The sequence below is a fragment of the Botryllus schlosseri genome, chromosome 16, assembly GCF_051294905.1.
Source record: "Botryllus schlosseri isolate E-star chromosome 16, Bs_hap1, whole genome shotgun sequence".
Taxonomy (NCBI): Eukaryota; Metazoa; Chordata; class Ascidiacea; order Stolidobranchia; family Styelidae; genus Botryllus; species Botryllus schlosseri.
This window is the reverse complement of record NC_137251.1, coordinates 9959591-9978894: the sequence shown is the minus strand read 5'-3', so window position 1 is coordinate 9978894 and position 19304 is coordinate 9959591. Positions and strand designations below refer to the sequence as shown.

Sequence of the window (19304 nt, the reverse complement as noted above, 5' to 3'; positions counted from 1 at the left end):
TTTAGGTTGCTTTTAAAAGTGCTACTTCCACTCGTACTTGAGTATATTTTTGCGTCGCCACTTCTACTTGAGTAGCTGTAATTGCTTAACTACCTCCGATCACACCTGACATGCAAACTGGACTGACGACTTCGTATCATATACATAATGATGATGAAACCACTGGTAGTGTACTACCTCAGCAATTGTCAGCTGTTTTTTTTATATTCATGGTGTTCCGACTACATTGGTCAATTGGTCATGTTACACCAGGCCGATGTTCTGTATTTACCGACTTTAGCACGGCCTACTTCTAGGCTTTCTTTATAAGCTGTGAATTAACGCCACCTCGCCATTCCACCCGACCATATTCTGCACTGCACAGTCTGTACACCCACAAGTCAGACACTTCCAAACAGTAGCAACTTATGAGATTTTATGTAACGGTTTTCCATAGACAGTATCACATAGACATTCGGAAATAGCCAGAAACACCCAAATAATCGATCTCTAACAACTATCAGCGTCAAAGCCAGATCCATAAAGGGGCATATATACTTCAAAACAAATTACAGATTTAGACGAAACATCACAACAAACTGCTTTCGGCTTCTACGTACACACTTCCGTCCTTAATTCCCCACAGCTCCTCGCATCAACATCCTCATCAGTCTCCATTGACCGAGACTTCGATTTATTCTGATCGCCGTTATCTGGCAATATTGCGTTGTCAGAGTCTTTTAAGACAGCCTTTACAGGTGTGCCGTCTGAACTAGTGGAAGCGGACTTTTTTGGAGCCTGGGAAGGAGCAACGTAAAGTGGATGTGGTACTTCTGGTCCGCCGTCGTAAATCGATACCAGGAATTCCCAGGCTCTCCTTGAGATCGGTGCATAGGATGAATCTGCAATGAGAAACCAAAGTTTACAGCTACATCCATCCACAGGGAAAAGCTGTATCCACTTTAAGTGCGTACTAGGACGATATGCAGAGATAGCAAAGAAAACGGATACATGCCAGTCTCAAATTGGGCAGTTTGAGCTGTCTGCTTGTACGACATATTTACATCCCTAAATGCGGCTCTACCACATCGGTCGGCTTATGCCAACAATCACTATCTTACTCTGTGGCCAAAGACTGGCAATGGACATAGACAGATATATGCATATAATAGGGCTACCACGTTTGATTAATGCAAAATCCCAGACAAAATTGTACTACTCAAGTACATGAAATGGCACACATTTTCTACTGAAGTAAGGTAGAGAGTTGAGTGCTACGCTAAACATAATTGAACTGACAGTAGATTATAAACGCTTTAATGAGTTCTCAACGAAATAATTAAATAAAAGGGTGCGAAGAATTAGTTCTAAATGTGACTGGCCTGAGAAACAAAACCACGTTAGAAATTAGTAACTAGTGCATGCATAAGGATTACGATATTTGATAATGCCCAACACCTTATAAAACCAACAACATTGTATTGTGCACCGCTAAAATGTTACAGGCAAGTATTGTCCCCAACGATTGAAAGAAAAACCGACCGGTATTTGAAGGTCAGATACAATGCAAGATTTCATATTAAAATTACGGAAGACACCAGGCTTGGCGAGGTTAATTTGATTATACGCAACTGATATTGACCGCGCTAGAACATGACAATAAATGCCCTGACACATGATTACCGATTTATTATAATTACCCAAGCACAGTGAGCAAGGTAAATTGCAAGCGAATGACTTCATAAGTGAGTTGCAGATAGATTTAAAGTGATACTCGGCACATATTTTTGACGAATGCAAAATGACCAATCCATTACTCTACAGATATTCGCAATTTTGGAAAATTTACCGATGTTGTTGTGACAATTTCATTCACAAAGCGACGCAAGCATAACCCAAAACCATTTTCTACTGTAAAAAATCCAAAGCATGATCGATAAGTGGATATGCCAAAAATCAGTCGATTAGAAGTAACAAGAAAACATAAGTTCAGTACTCACAAAAAGCCAAGTACCGTACTTCATTACTGAACAAGTCTTTATTCAACAGGCTAACTGCGCTCACTTTGTACAAAGTACAAAGATTTTATCCGTGTTTAATAGGGCTATTAAAAAAATTCAAATTTCACTGGCTACTTGATAAAATTGTTAGGTTGGCTAAAACAATGCTGCACACCAAATTTGGCTCGATTCCAACCAGTAGAAGCTAATTTGTTGCAGGAAAAAAATTTGCATTTGAATAAAATGGTATTTACGGTGGCTAACTCTTGCATTATTTATTATAGAATCGTAGAACAGCCCTACTGTACCAACTTCACACGTACTTCGTCGCAAAATATATTCCCCGTCCTTCTGAAAGCAAATGGGCCAGTTGTTGATATTTCCTGGCGGGTCCGGAAGCCGGCCCGTTATGAAATCCTCCCACTCGTGAAACCAGTCGAGGCTGATGTACACGGTGAACTGTTGCGCGTCCAAATTCGGCCTTTTCTTCAGCTGAAACAAAACTTGATCGATGAACCAGCTCGAAGTATACCAGCAATGATCATAATTTGGGTCTGGTATACCACCTCTGGACGCAACGCGTGCGACAGCGATATTCAGGTAAACAAAGTTTCAATGATAACGGCCTGAGTGAATTTTCGATTGCACGTTTTTTTAGGGTTACCATACGTCCGCCTTTTTCAGGAAATCGAAAATGTCTTCGAGGACGCCTACATGTCCACCTTTTTTGAAATTCGGCCTCCTTTACAGCTTCGACAGCGGTGCTAATGAACTAAAAAACAACTAAAAAACTGCATAAATGACGCGAAATATGTAACGCAGGCGTTCGAGCGACTCATTCAGAAGTAAGACTGAATGAAATGACATTTTTTCCGAGTCAACACAAGATTTCCAGGAAAGATTTGAAATCAGCCGTTTTTGATGATTTGTATAAAGTGTTCTCCTTTCCCGATTCCAAAATATGATAACCCTAACGCTGTTACTCTGGTAAACGATTTGCAGACTGGAATCGTACTAGTGATTTATTATTATGAAAGCGATGCATCAATATCGTATTGACAATAATTTTGATATCCGGCATGTTGAATACGACACTTGGTGCAGTTATCATTGGAAACGTAACAACTATTATTATTGATATGAAAGCAATGCTTCATTATTGTAGTAATAAAGAAGAAAATGAATGTCTCACTGAATATGTATTAAACGCCACTGAATATGTGATATACAGCACTCTGTTCAAATGTATTAACGTATTACGGTTACTGGTATGTTAGGATTAGGGGCCGTCATGTGCCGGATTCACTGGTAACCTTACCCAATGCCCATACCTCTCGAAAAGTTTCGTCCTCATGTCGTCTCCGCTGTTCTAGAACCTCCATCTCCCCGGAGCAGACTTCGCACGGCAAGAGTTGGGTGACGGCCGGTCCGCCGCCAAACCGTCCGTGTAACGACTCCCAGACCGACTTCGGGATGGTGGCGGCGCACTGATCGCGCTGAGGTCCGTCCAACTCGGGTCGGACGCCTGCACAAAAAATTTGAAAAACATGGAATCATAGTGTAGCGCAGTTAACTGAATTTGACCGGATAAGTCTTTTTGCGTTAGCTACCTAGTCCTCAGGACCGGAGATCATAACGTTGGATCGATTAAAGAGTCGATTATCGCATTCATCAGAATTTAACAACCCAGAGTAAAAAAAACTGGTTTAGCGAACCTGGACAAATTATACACTGCGCAAAATTCCTGTGACAAGTTGCATAGGTAATGGCTCGACTAACAATCGGACAATCGAAGAATTATGCGCATGCACGCATCATTGCAGAGCAATCTTATCAATATTCTATAATCCTTTGCATTGTTGAGCCATACTAATTGGACACGACTTTCATTTCAAGATGATGATGATTCTACCTGTTACAATCGCAGTAGGTTTTATCAGCAGCCTGCCGTTTCATTCATCAACCTGAAAACTGACAGCCAATTACGCGTTATCTTGCGGCAATGCATCAGATAACATCGCACATGATTAACAACTCGGGACATCTCGGGTAATCACCCCGATCAACAGTTTTCAATCAGACGATTACCATTCTCCCGAATCGGCCAACTTCATGATCTCCGCCCTCAGACAGGTTATTCAGAGCGGAATCGTGTCTTACAGTAACTAACAGCTCCACAAACACATTGACACAAAACAAAATTTCTTTCCTGCACGGAATTAACGAGTAATCATTATTTCACTCGTTTCTTGAGAATCAATCACGGCGCAAGACACGATGAAATCATACCAGAATGACGGCACAGAAAATCAGAGTTGTCAATCCGTCCCGGCTCCGCAAACGTGCAGAATTTCGTCCACCAGCGTCTGGAGATGGAGAAATGCAAGAGGTCGTCGGCGTCGCCGAGTTTGCGGATACAACGGTCGCGGAATCTCGAGGCTTCGACGCTGGATTTTCTGCGAATGAATATTCATCGACTGATGACAGGCCTTGGATTCGAAGTAGCAAAGTGACAACTGGTGATGAGCAGCGATCTTTCACTTCAAACTCGATTTAGTCTCAGCACGACGCAAGTCCCCAGCTAGCAACCAATATAAAGCGAACCGGGGCAACTGCCGCTAGGCACTCGTTACTCGATTGACAATAAATAGCAACTCAATCTGTACTTTAATCATCTTGCTAAGTGCAACGAGTGGCATGATTGGTGGTTTTAGTATTTTTATCATACCTCATGCTTTGAAAATCTGCGTTTGACTTGACTTGACTCACCTTCAAAAAGCGAGTGACTCGACTTGCTTCAAAAGTGCGACGAGTCGATATAGCAAATAAAAAGCGAACAGAGGAGTGTTAGGATGACTCAATTCACAATTAAAATAACGACTTGAATAATCGGCGGTTTTATCATTTTATCATGCCTTGCACTTTGAAAATTTGACTTGAGTCACCTCCAAAAACTGAGTGACTTGATTTGACTCGATGGAATCACTACAAAAAATCAAGTGACGGGGCTGAGTACAAATGTGCAATTAACTCAATATGAATTGCGACTCGAAGGTAGCCTCTTGACTCTTGTCCCCTCTCGTTTGGAGATACTTCCATTTCAAGTAAAATTCCTATTTTACTCGTGTTCGACTTCATGAGATCGAAACACTGGCTTCCTGGTTCGAGGATAAATAATAAATGGTAACTCTGCAATTTATCGATCGATATTAATACTTGAGAAAGATATCAATACGATTGTTGATACATATACAAGTTCTTTTGAAATCTCTTTTAGTGGCTGACAGCCGAAAATATATGTATTCAATTGTATATTGAAGTACTGTACCTCCAAGATTCACTTTAAATATTTCCGTATGTGGTACAATGAAAATCAGTTGCTCATCAGCAAGCAGCTGATAAAGACTCGGGGATGATGACAAACTGCAGTATCAACAACAACGTTTTTGAAGGCTTGTATCGCTTTGTAAGCATTTATTCAATCAACATGCCAATGACATCATGTTTGGTGATACTGTCGTTGATATACAATGTTCTTTCAGTTTTCTACTAGGCAGTGTCGATTACCCCTGGTCCTGATCAGCCGAAAATATTACGGTGTATTTCAATATGAATATCTTATTCAATTGTATATTGAAGTTCAGTACCTCAACGAGTATCTTTAGAAGGATATGCTATCAGTCGCGAGACCAGATACTCACTGATAAAAGAGAACGTATGCCTCCGCGTTAGCGACAACCGATTCCGGAACCTCGGTGACGTACTTGTCGTCAAACTCGTACCATTTTTTATTCAAGAAATTTTTTGCGTAAGCCGTGTAGTGACCGCCTAAAACGAAGCAGAAGGATTGGTGGCGTAAAATATTTGGTCGCCGCCAACAACAACCAACCAACCTCCGGCATTGCCATGATGAATGATCGCGGAACACAAGTCGTACGTGGAACACGACGACGGGCTGTCCTGGCCTAGAAACTGGCTCAAGTCGAGGCCCTGAAAACAAAATTTACATAGACACGGACCTCGCAACACACAAACTATTTGCATAAGATAGAAGTTAGACAAAAAAAGTACCGTGAAACCCAAAGCGGGTTCAACACTGCTGTGAATCAATCATGTGTTGAGGATTTTGAAAACATGCGGGCAATCGCTAATACTCACTGCGGTCGAAGGCCATTGAATTCTTTTTAGCCAACTACTGAACAGCACACGGGTGCGATGCGTAACAAAGCACTTCTAGTTATTTTATGTAATCATGTAGATTTTGTTTAATTCCACAACTTATGCAAGTAGTTTTGCTTTTAGACTACTCCCACTTCTGCTCGAACAGGATCACTTTTATGTGCGAGAAACCGTCGCAAGAACAGTGCAAAATAGCCAACATCGTGACTGCTGAATATAAGTTCGAAAATTGCACCCATTAGTGGCGTCATTAGACAAAACTGGGTGCAATTTCAAAACTAGCCACCATCGACAAACTAATAAAAGTATATGTATGCTCACCCAAATCTACTTTGCTATTTGAGTACTTTTTAGCCCTGACATTTTATGCTTCCACCATTTTGGAAATTACCACTTCTACTCGTAATGGAGTTGAAATTACTTCTACTAATACTCCAGTAGCAACGCTAACTACTTTGTTTGACTACCTCAAAATGGATGGGTTAAAAGTCATAGGAAAAATCAATATTTCCACGGGTTGCATTCATAAAACTAACCGTGTATAAACAACCGTACGCGGTTGCACAGAAAACAGTTAAAAGCCAAATTTCGAGCATGAAACCTCCCATTGCTTTTTCTCGAAATTCATCTTGTCCAATACATATCAGTTTCAACGAACACACTGACCTCGATTGGAAACGAGACCGGACCGGATATTTTTGAAGAATACGACATCTGATATTCGTGACGAAACCTCTTCAAGTGAATGCACAAAAGTTCCGGCAATTGCAGCAGTTTGCAATACTTGACACCGTTTCTCAACCTGCGCGGGCACACGTTTCAAGAATATTACGGCGCAAATTCAGTGACACCAGAATACACTAACTTATTGCACTTGCTGCAGCTGTACATGTTGTCGCCTTTGAGCTCGTCAGCAGAGAAAAAAGCCGACAGGCAATCGTGTAGCGTCACTTCCGGCCCCCAAAACCAGCTGGAAAGAATGCGTCAAGTGATGAGCACATTCGGGATTCGACATAAATCGCTGCCGGAATGACACAATGTCAATCGTACAACGTGTCAACAAGAATTGACGTACTAGTATGTCAACTTTATTTTGATAATTTCGATATCTAGGGCAGTGGTTTTTACAGGATGAAAACCTCATGACTAGGGCGATTTTTTGACCTAAAAAATAAAAATTTTGACATTTTTTGACCTTAAAAATACAAACTTTGACCTAAAGTATGCAAATTTGGTGTTTTCCCACTTAATATTAGAATTGTAGTACTTATCTTCATTTCTGGTTGGAACTGTCTGTCTTTACGAAGTATAGTTTGGCCTGAAAAAACCTGTCTGACTTCGGACATCAATTCTCTCGAAAGGTGTCTGCTTATATTGAATACTCGCACACAGACATATGTGGCAGTACGATTTCCCCTGTATCTCGTGACCAAATTTCACACTATATTGAAATATGGTTGCGGCTTGTACATGGAAAGGCTTTTGATTCGAATGGTGTTACTACGGTGTTAACAACAAAGCTTACCCTTTAACCCATTCCCAGACATTCCAGGCGTAGTTGAGCAGGGGTATCTTCATACCGCTGGTCTCCTCGCACGGGCCGTTGAAGCCCGGATTGACGGCCAGCTCTCCGGAAAACAAAAACCCGGCTGACGTATGCAGTCTCGCCAAATCGTCTTTACCAGGAATGGGCAACGACAAGTCTTGGAATGTTTCTCTTGTGTGCGAGACCTGTCACAAGGAACAAATGCGTTTGGTGTACTGTACATTGGGCATTGTGAATGCAGGCAATAAACTGAATCCGTGCCGCGAATCAAATTCAGACTTCTCATCGCTTGCTCACTTGTTCCAAATGTTATCTTCATTTCTATACCTTTGCTTCATTATCGAGCCTACACATAATATATGACACTGTGGATCAGCAAGGCTCTATGCTAGCAACATTGTGATTTGCAAACAATGTAATCGGTTAAAATGCAACGGTCCAGTAGTCACAATTATGACTGCGCAATATCGAAAACCCGAGTGATTCGATTCCGAATAGAGTTTTAGGTTTCGAGTCGAGTGTCACTAACTATGACGTCAAAACAGTATGAAAGATGTAGAAAGTTCGAATGTGTACCTTTTATTTTATATGTCAGTTCCATATAAAAATAAAGATAATTTCGTATTACACAGATAGATCATTTTTCACTTAAGCGTGTATAGCTTTGTAGGCTTCGATACTACTAATCAAAATTTCATGGCTTCCATAGTGGCAAATACTATCGAATCAATAATTTTCATAGCAAAATTACAAGAAGCGTATAATTTCAGTAATCGCAAAAATCATAGCTCACTACTAGAGTCATTGTGCCTAGCACAAGTAATAACCACTAAAACAGGGGTGCTCAACCTGGGGTCTATGTACCCCTTGGGGTTCCGAAGACTAGGCCAATACGGAAACCAATACTAAAAATATACCTACATTGTCCTTATTTATAAGATCTGTACTTATTTTATTTACTTATGCCCATATTTTGTCAGAATCCAGACAGCTGGAATGTCTGTCCAATATATCACACCAAGTCTAATCATGAAAGTGTGTGCCTCATATTGCAAAAATTGTCCGAGACCACATCCAGCCACACACCTGGTCACACGTCAAGCATTGAACTGACGACCGCAGCCCTCCGTCGAATAATTCGGAAATCACGCTGCGGAAACGATAAGGTGGTCTTTTGTTATGTTGTTCTGAAAATAAAGAGAGATAGGATAGCACGGCAAAACAGACAAGTTATTATCAGAGCGATTTCAAAAATATATGAATCGACAATCGTGCAAGACAAGTAACTGCATCGCAATCTTTCAACAAAATATCAACGCGAATTGGAATTACTTGGGTATTGAGCGGGCGATGGTGATCTGGGTGATGAAACATCAGACTTCTCTGTGCCGTGAAGCTCCTGGAAGCAAACAGAGATTCTGTGATGCTGGTCTAATAAACCAACAATCAACAGACTGAACAATCAACTACTTACATTTTCCGACGACAATCGCTGCTTTTTCCGCATCGCGGCCGCCGATATTCCCGGCACGTCACTGTAAGTTAACGATCTTTCCAGTTCTCTCGAATTTACCAAATGACAAATATCGAGAGGGCTAAGTCACAACACAGAGTGCTTGAATGTCATCCGAACAATCATTGAAATGAATGATCACCCGTTCTTATCCAATCATTTTTGCCGCTTATCATATTTTTGTTGATAATAATTATCTATATTCGGTAAGCTGGCATCAAATAAATAAATTCAAACTTTATACCTAGATTAGGATGTCTGTTGTCTCAATTGAGACAACCTCTAGTCTTGACAGCCAATTCAGTCAATTTCCAAGTTTATGTTTCAATAGGCAATGCCCAATACTGATATACGTTCTGAGTGAATGGACTTACCGGGGAGGTATGAACGGACATGACTCCGCAGCATGATCAATCTCCTTTGCATTTCCGCTTGATACATCTTCCGTTTCGCTATCCTGAAACAGATCAACTATCAGCTAGCAAAATTTGATCAAAACTCCATGATTAATTGCTGGATTACCAACAGTGGCATGCATCAAGACCAAAAGGTCGGATTAGGAAGTAAGTAGTTTCGACATTTTGAGTCCTTTCTAAATTGTGGAAAAATTCATCGGTCAGTAGGCGCAGTTTCAAAATGAGTCGATCTTAAGCATCGCAGCCACATTTCATAATGATTTGTTGTTTAGAAGCATGGGAGACTGTCGCGTGATAAACGTAAGCTAACAAAACTGTCTGTCAAGTGATAGCTGTAAGACGGTAGGAGTGTAAAGGCGTTCTGCCTTCATATATCAAACTAAATAGGCGATACATCACATCGGTTGGATTCAGCCAGGTCTGTAGAACTGTGGCATGGAATTTTATGAGATCAGCGAGTCGGTGAGGATTACTGGTTACTGTTAATGACTCTTTGTAACAAAACCTGCTGAAAATTAAGACTTTTATGCTAGAATGCTACCACTGATGCCAGGTGCGACAATGCTTTTATACTTGAATATCATTCTTGTTCTTGCTTGCCGGCTCTTCACCCCTGCCGTTGCCAAGATCATCTTCGTAGGTCCACCTCGGCACGACCTCCTTTAGCTCTTCGTGCAGACAATCCATGAAACAACGCAAAAACTCTTGGGTGTCCTGACACAAAAATATGACGTAATCACGCACGTAGATCGAAGGTTATGCATTCAAAGTTTCGAGAGAAAATTTAGAAAAACATGGTTGTCATTGAACGACTGTCCGGCGTGGCAATGATATCACCAATAAAGTGTTGCGATCATTATTCACATATTTATATAATCGTTCAAGTATCAGCAGTGGTTTTGAACGCTAGCGATTCCTAGTACGATAGGGGTCTGCAGCTTTTCGGAACAGTGGAGTAGGACGGGTGGAACAATATGGTCAAACATAATTCATGTCCAATATACATCCAACAGCATAAACGAAAATCATATTTGGCAGACTATCCACTGCTACATGAAGAAAAATGATCATGTCACAGTCAACAAACCTAAAACTTGAAGAACGTTGCCTCCCCACTCGGAATACCCCTCCTCTACTTATCGTGCTTCAGCAGTGGCTCACTGATTATTATTACTCAGTAATTATAAAGTATAGTACACAAATCCACTGGCAACTAAAAGGCTCATTGCATATCACATTACAGGCAGCACCGAAGCGTAAAGAATACCTGCTGTTGATATCCTCTAAAAGAAGGGTTGATCGTTTTCAGAGACATATGTATCGCGGCAGGGTTGAGGTAAGGCGGTCTTTGGTACATATTTTTGTTCCAGAACTCTGTCAGCATCTGAATGTAAGCACGCATGCCGGGATAGAAAAACGGTAACATGTATCGAGTAATGTCGTACCTTGAAATACCCTAGTGACATTGAACCGCTTTTGTGGGATTTGTTCCGCTCCGCGTACTCAGATATGAAGTAGTAAGTCAACGGCGAACTAAACGGATGGCATTTCAGAAAACTTTGCTACAAACTACAGGTGTGTGACACGAAAAGGATTAGTTACAAGACACAGGCGTTCCGTTCGGCTAACAAGAATGAGTTGATGTTGTTCAGAAGATAATGCAATACATTAATTGAATGCAACACATTAATTGCATGCTGAAAACAGGGATCGCAGTCACTAGCTGTCAGTAGGATGTGTTTCATTTGTCAACAAGAGAATGAACCAAAAACTTCAGAACATAGCCTACGGTTCCAGTTTTAACACTGTGCAAGGATAAGATTATCTTCCATCCTAATAAGTACAAATGAGGCTTGTGAATTAAAAAAGTTGTATGGAAGGTGCTACATCTCTTGTTTACGTAGGCCTATATATAGATACGAACTACCACCAGTAGATTTTAATAAAACATGGTACAGAGGAGGGGCATAGGGTTAGCTTCCGGATGCGTTACTTACCAGTTTGAAAGCGCCTGCAGCGCTGCGTTCATATAACACGTATTCCCAAGGTTTTCCAGTCCGGTCAAACCAAGGGTAGAGGTCCTTGTGTTGCTTTCACAATCAACGTCCATTGTCCAAGGCACTGCACAAACGGACAAAATTGTTATTTACATGAATTTATCATAAACATCAACTAACTAAATTACCCTGTGCAGTGCTTGAATGTAGAGATAAAAAAAGTTTACGTTCTTCTTTCAAAGCTTTCTGTGATAGAGTAAGATATAAACATTCAAGAGTCGTTAGATTGTTATGTCATAGTCACAATATATTTGTATGTGTGTGGTTAATTGCTTTAAGCATTACTGAAATGAGTAGGAACTATCCCGTCTACTTCTTTAACTGAATTAGGAGACTTACAATTTCATCAGTATTAAAAAGCTTGATTTCAATTTCGCATATACAACACCAACACCGGAACGTCTGTAAATTCACCGCAACAGGGTGGCCTGTTTTCTGAAATGAAAAAAAGTCTTGATAAATTTCATCACATGGAACAAATTAAAGTTAAAACTACAAAATTGCTCACTCTAGCAAGATTGGCTAGACTTCGGTGAAGTGGCGCACGCGATCAAACTCTCTTTATTTGGTATTAACATACAGCCATAGTAATGACCAGATTTGTACAGAGGGTTTAAATATAGAATGTTAACAGCTTCATTCCGCTCCGCCAAGGCTTGAATACGAATTGCTTCGTAGCAGTGATTGTAGGATTTCTGGCAATCCAAAATTTTCATCCAGAGGGCAGAATTTACGGAATCTGGTCTTGATCAAAAGCTACTGTAGCACTGATTCCGAAAATATAAATTAAAATATGGTTAGGGCTCCGGAACTTGACTAAAAATCACCCTCAACATCTGAAATCTGCATTGTTCAGAATAATCGGATGGCTGCAAAACAATGACCTCAACAATAACCTGTTGCAGCTCTCCGGTTGTCCGGACGATGCCGATATTTCAGACTTGGAGGGCGCATGAGTCGGCATGACAATGTGCATAATGACATAATTTGGTGGTTGTATACTATAGCCTACTTCTATAAAATAGACTCGGTCGCTCCTGAAGTTGATACACTACCGCTTATACTTCACAGTGGGAAATATCCTGCCACCGACAGTAGTATATAATGCTCGACAAGAGAGAGGTATATAGGAGCAGGAGTATGATATTTTGCAGCTGTGAGAAATTCGACATTTGCTCCATATAAATTGTTGCAATAATTACAGAGTATTTTTAGCACGTTACCTTGTGATGTTCTGTGCTATGGTCTTTAGCTTTTTTTCCGCATCCATTAAAGTAACAGCTTTTCTGCAAGTGCAAGCAATGGATATCTGAGTCGGGTCAGCCGTCAGGCTAGTTTCAATAGAATGGTTAAGGTTAATGATGAATGGATATCCTTGTATCACTATATCAGTAGCTTTATATCAATAATAAATAGTTATTATTGATATTAATAGTTAATACTCACTTCAAGGCAAGCCCAGAGTCCTTTATCAGCTTTGCATATGCCGCACGGAATCTGTGGGAAACAGCGACATAAAGATGTTATATCTCACGCTAAATTAAGGTAACAGTAAACATACCCGACATTGACGCAATAGAGCCCTTTTATCTAGTTTGTAACCAGCGGGTATGTGCTTACAGTGCATAACTTTCAAGTCCACACCGAGAGTCTAAACCCCAATATAAATTTTCCATCACAAAACTTTCCGTAGTATCGTAGTATGGGGAAATGCATGTACAACATTTTTGTGCAGAATTCGAACCCTGCAAAACCGTGCGATACGGCTGATCTCATCTGTACCTTTACGTACCAATTTATCGCCTTACTACCGTAAGCATCGAATTTTGCGAGTTGATGAACTGTATCGCTTCGAAGTATCAAAAGTTGTTCACAAATATTTTTCCAATAATCTCCCTCCTGTGTTTGATGACTTTTTCATACCTGCTAAACATGTCCATTCCCATTACACGAGATCTTCGTCTAAAGGAAACGTCTACTTACCCCAACCCAATAGCAACCTAACTAAGAGATCTATCGACTACTCGGGACCTATCATCTGGAATGCATTACCATCACATATCCGTGAATTGCCTTATGATAGATTCAAAAAAGCCCTACTTGATCACCTCTTGTCGTTACACTAACACTGTTGCCCTACCCCGCCCAGACATTGCTTCATTGATCATTTGCTACCATTGTTTAATTTTTTTTCTATTTTCCTTTCCTAACTAAACACTTTTTTACAGCCAGACTGTTCTGAGTCAAGTGTACCTGTTTGATGCTGGTGTGATCAGACTAGATGACCTTCACGGTCTTATCGATCATTCCTATCTAATACCGAATACTGTGCACGCATATTTTCTGTACCACCATCACTGCCGTTTGTTATGTATTTTGGTTCGATGAAAATAAAGACTCTCTCTCTCTCTCTCTCTCTCTCTCTCCATCACAAATCTTCGAGGATATCAATTAAAGGTGATACGTCACGACCACAACGAACGTATCAGATTCAGTAGCAGTATCAGTATAGAAATTAAACATAATATCAGTTTATCAATAATTTTATCACATATAGCCCAGCGATCAAAAAAATGATGCGAAAAAATATAAATTATGTTGCGAAAACGATTCTTCATCCATTATTTGGTACTCACGTGAGATGAGGTTCACCTACAACTACATTCGTGCGAACCCTCCTGAAACAAAATTCACGAAGTTATATTCTCGGTTCTCGCAAAATCTATTCTGGCTCCATAGATCTCCACCATAGTGTCCTATATGGTGTCGACACAAGCAAATCTCACGCCTCAGTGAAATTGTATCACGTCACAATTTCCATTTGGCTACAGGCAATTTGACGGTCATTTTAGACCGGCTTGCCAAGCATTAAATTTGGTATAACGGGTATCAATCGAAAGCTGACTCTCCACTGATTACGAAAATATAAATTTTATTCCGCTCGTGGCCTTGGAACTCCCACAATCAGCCTCGAATTTTTCATTGTTATGGAGATTGGCATTGGAACGCAACAATGCTGTCTGGCGAAACAAGAGAGTAGCCCAGGACGTAACAATGCTGTCTAGCGAAACGAGAGAGTAGCTGCTGCGCCAGCCTATAGATGAAGCACATCTCAAACTCCATTCGTACCAAATTTCAGCGTAATGCCAATGCCATTTCTGATGCTCTATCACAGACTGATGATGCATTAAGGGGACCATAGAACCAGACCATGGCATATAAGTCCGCGATAGACCAGCAACTTTCAATTCAACGCTTCCAGAGCGTGAAAAATCTTATAATGATAATATCGACTTCAATTCTTGCCTCCTAGTTCACCCACTGAGCTCCCATTCACGCCATGTGTGGAAAATAACGAAAAGATGAAACAATGGCTTCTACTGCGATTTAGTTCGTCAACATTCAACAAGTGCAAACATCAAACGTTGCCTTCCATGTCTGGAACACCCATATCCATTCATGTTGATCCAGATGCAAAGCCAGCAGCAGTCCACACACCTTCTCAAGTGCCTATTCACTGGCGTGATGCAGTTAAGAAACAATTGGATGATGACGTGCGTCTTGGTGTCATTGAAAAAGTTGAACCCAATACGCCGACAAAGTGGTGTCATCGAGCAATATGGGTTCGTAAAAGCGATGGAAGTCCTCGCAGAGTAATCGACTTCCAATCCCTCAACCGCCATTGCTCCCGGGACACGCACCACATCGTTCCACCATTTCATCAGGCCCGTTCCATCCCACCCGATACTTTCAGATCGGTTACTGACGCCTGGAATGGGTACCATTCGGTACCCGTCAGAGAAGATGATCGCCACTTATACTCACGTTCATCACTGAATTTGGCAGATATAGATACCGAGTGGCCCACAAGGTTTCATAGCAAGCGGGGATGGATATACACTCATCGATATGATCGGATAATCGCTGATGTGCCTAGAAAGACAAAGTGCGTCGATGACACAGTGTTATGGGATGACAGTCTGTCTGAACATTGGTGGAGAATGATTCATTATCTCGAACTGATGGGACGCAATGGCATCATTCTTAACCCTTCGAAATTTCAATTTGCATGTAAGCATATTGAATTTGCAGGATTCGAGATTACGGCAGACGACGTACGTCCACTTCCAAAATATTTGGAATCCATCGCCTGTTTCCCAAGGCCACAGAAGCTGTCAGACATACGGTCGTGGTTTGGACTTGTGAACCAAGTCTCCCATTATGGCAAACTTACCGACATGATGGCACCATTCACGAGCTTACTTAGCTCGAAATCTTCTTTCACGTGGACCAATGAACTCGATGAGGCGTTTGCAGAGTCAAAAGCTGAGATTATTCAAGCAATCCAAAATGGGGTGCGCATTTTTGACCCGAAGCGAAAAACTTGCTTGAATCCCGACTGGTCGAAAACGGGCATTGGGTACTGGCTGCGTCAAAAATACTGCGAGTGCGAATCTACGACGCCTGATTGCTGTCCCAATGGCTGGAAAATTACTCTGGCAGGTTCCCGATTCTTACGTGATTCAGAAAGACGATACGCTCCGATTGAAGGTGAAGCCCTTGCTGTGGCATGGTCACTGGAGGATACCAAGTTCTTTACCCTTGGCTGTGATGACCTTGTTATCGCTACCTATCACAAACCGCTGATCAAAATCTTCGGGGACAAATCGTTGGACGATATTACAAACACTAGAATATTCCGCCTGAAGCAGCGTACGATGTCCTGGCGCTTTCGTATTTTTCATGTTCCAGGTAAATCCATACCGGCATCGGATGCGTTCTCGAGGCACCCCGCATCACTGGACACGAGTCACTGGTCCTCCCTGGACCCAGTCGATTGTGTGGCGGCAGGTCACGATGAAAACAACCAGCTAGAGACGTCTATTATTGCAGCTACAAGGGCATCTCTGAACGCCATTAAAGTCATTTCATGGGAGGATGTGCGAAAAGCTACCCTATGCGATGATACTCTCAGTAAGCTGAAGGAATGCATCGTCTCAGGATTCTCACGTGGATCGGATCAGTTGCCGTTTCAGGTCCTAGCATATTGGTGCTATCGTGGTAAGCTTTCTATTGTTGATGATGTCGTCATGTATGATGATCGAGTTGTTATACCGTCAATTCTGAGGAAACCAATATGTGACACCCTTCATTCTGCTCACCAAGGTATCAATGCCATGTCACAGAGAGCTCAAGCTGCTGTTTTCTGGCCCGGTATGTCGGCTTGCATTGCAAGAACGCGGGCACAATTACTTCGTTTCCATGCTCGGCCGATGGGCCCATTTTCGAGAGACTCGGCCGACGAACGAGAGAATTTTGTTGCGCATTTAAAGTGATGCACACCCACGTCGGCCGACTCGTCGGCCATCTAGTAAATCCTTCGGCTTAGCCCTTCGGCCATGCTTGCGCTGTGTCTTCGATTAGCTAATTGGTATTCGCTACTTACAATACACTTTTCGTATCAAATTAACCATGGCTGCACTCCGGACGGATCTTGGACGCCTTGAGAAACCAAGAATTATGATCGTAACGGAATTTAGTAGTACCGGTACTGCTACGAATTACCCGTAGGCTACCGAAATCTTCGCGATCTGATCACATACGCTGCTGCCACAATTCGAAGGTTTGCGTTCTATGGTGCATGGATACAATACAAACTATACCGCTTGACCACAAACTAGGTGAACTTATTCACATTCCCCTGGTAAGCAAATCATCGACAGGACACTGGACGTTCATGTCTGAATCATGACGACGAAACAGTAGTACCGGTAGACTACTGGAGAAGTTACTATTCTGTGCTCGAAATTATTGGACCACGATATCCCATATCTATATCCCCCACATACGAAGATATGCCACCAATTTTCATCTTTTATCCATCTTATTTTATCTTCTGTTAGTTTTAAGCAATTGGTTCATCGTGACCATTTTACATGTTGGATGCATTTCGTGTTCAAGGTCAAAGCGTGTTATTTGATTGAATGATCGCTACAAGTCTTTTCGACTCATTCCTACCGAGTCATTTATCGCAATCTTCTGATTATTTTGAAATTGTTACTGAGTAAGTAAGCCAAAAACGTCATCGCGATCGCTTCGCCCACCTAGTTCGGCCAAGTCACGGTTGGGTTACGTCTGCTCATGGAAACACGGCCGACATGTACAACGCATGCGTCATGGCCTTTCGGCCGACCGTCGGCCGAGCATGGAAACGAAGTAAATGTGATGCGTGTAGCAGGTCCGCACCGAGCCAGCCGCATTTGCCCCCTTGTGATCCTTACGTACCGACATACCCCTTTCAGGCTATTGCCGCAGATTACTGCGCTGTTGCAGGTCACCAGTATCTCGTAGCCATCGATCGTTTCAGCAATTGGCCTGAAATCTTTCATATTAAGCCTGGCACTCAAACCTCTGGTGCACTTGGACTGCAAGATGCTTTACGGAACTACTTCATGACATTCGGCGTTGTAGAAGAACTGAGCAGCGATGGCGGACCTGAATTCACCGCTCATAGTACGCAAGATTTCCTACGTCGATGGGGTGTTTGGCACAGACTGTCTTCAGCATACAATGCTCGATCAAATGGCCGGGCTGAAATTGCGGTCAAGTCAATTAAACGACTTATCACTGGAAATATATCACAGGATGGTGAGCTCCGAACCGACTCATTTGTACGAGCCGTGTTACGGGTAACCCTAAAAGGAGGGAACGCGGAAACTGCGGAAAACGCGGAACTCGCGGAAATGGCCCCTAAAACGCGGAAACTGCGGAAAAAGCGGGAAACCTCGATTCCTAAAGCGCTGAACACAGAGGAAAACGCGGAACGCGGAACAGTCGGTCATTGACCTCTATAGAGCACAAAGTAGGCACTAAAACGAGGAAACAGCGGAAAAGGCGGAACGCGGAACAGTCGGTCATCGACATTTGTAGATCTCATTGAAGGAACTCTAAAGTCTAAAACGAGGAAACTGCGGGACACCAATTTTAGAGTGAGGCGATTTAGGCCTCATAAATAGCAGAGAACTGTCGTAATAGTTGAAAATTGAAATTACTAGGTATCTGAGAGTCAGACAGTCGTTCACTAACAATTACACACCTGGCCTCGCGGAACATACCTTGAAAACGCGGGAGCTGCGAGACACCCTAATTTTCGAGTATAAGGCAGATTTAACCTCACAAACGACCGCAAACCGTCGTGATAGTTATAAATAGAACTTATGAAGTATCTGAGGGTTAAGCCTTCGGTCACTGACCCTAATAGACGCTGAACATAGCCTGGCGGAATATATATAGAAAACGCGGAAACTGCGAACACCTTAATTTTCGAATACAACGCAGATTTAACCTCACCACACCATCGGCCGCGAACTGTCGTGATAGTTAAAAATCGAACTTATGAAGTATCTGAGGGTCAAACATTCGGTCACTAACGATTATACACGCGCAGCGTGGCCTCGTGACAAACATCTAGAAACCGCGGGACACAAATGTTCAAGTATAAGGCAAATTATGCCTCAAATGGCAGAGGACTGTCGTATAAAGTTAAAAATTGAACTTATCAAGTATCTGCGGGTCAAACATTCGTTCACTAACGATTATACACGCCCAGCATAT

General features: G+C 41.9%; 2 protein-coding genes across 3 annotated transcripts in view; both read right to left on the bottom strand.

Annotated features, from left to right (window-relative positions):
- Window positions 1-19304, bottom strand: part of LOC145458639 (uncharacterized) — a 144490-nt gene that overhangs the window by 11468 nt on the left and 113718 nt on the right. The window lies entirely within an intron of this gene.
- On the bottom strand, window positions 402-14367 carry LOC145458637 (ubiquitin carboxyl-terminal hydrolase 33-like). Of its 2 annotated transcripts, XM_080337071.1 has the most exons (23): window positions 14327-14367; window positions 13252-13341; window positions 13137-13187; window positions 12914-12976; window positions 12030-12125; window positions 11819-11876; window positions 11631-11754; window positions 11079-11166; window positions 10901-11017; window positions 10207-10347; window positions 9592-9674; window positions 9179-9239; window positions 9037-9103; window positions 8791-8891; window positions 7684-7889; window positions 7024-7128; window positions 6825-6960; window positions 5873-5969; window positions 5681-5807; window positions 4269-4435; window positions 3311-3504; window positions 2303-2471; window positions 402-881 (listed from the first exon to the last, which is right to left on the bottom strand). In XM_080337071.1, exons 2-23 carry the CDS (start codon window positions 13315-13317, stop codon window positions 592-594), a joined length of 2607 nt encoding a protein of 868 aa, XP_080193197.1. In that variant the 5' UTR covers window positions 13318-13341; window positions 14327-14367; the 3' UTR covers window positions 402-591. The 2 variants fall into 2 exon arrangements, with proteins under 2 accessions (XP_080193197.1, XP_080193196.1); XM_080337070.1 differs by lacking the exon at window positions 14327-14367 and having other exon boundaries at window positions 13252-13379.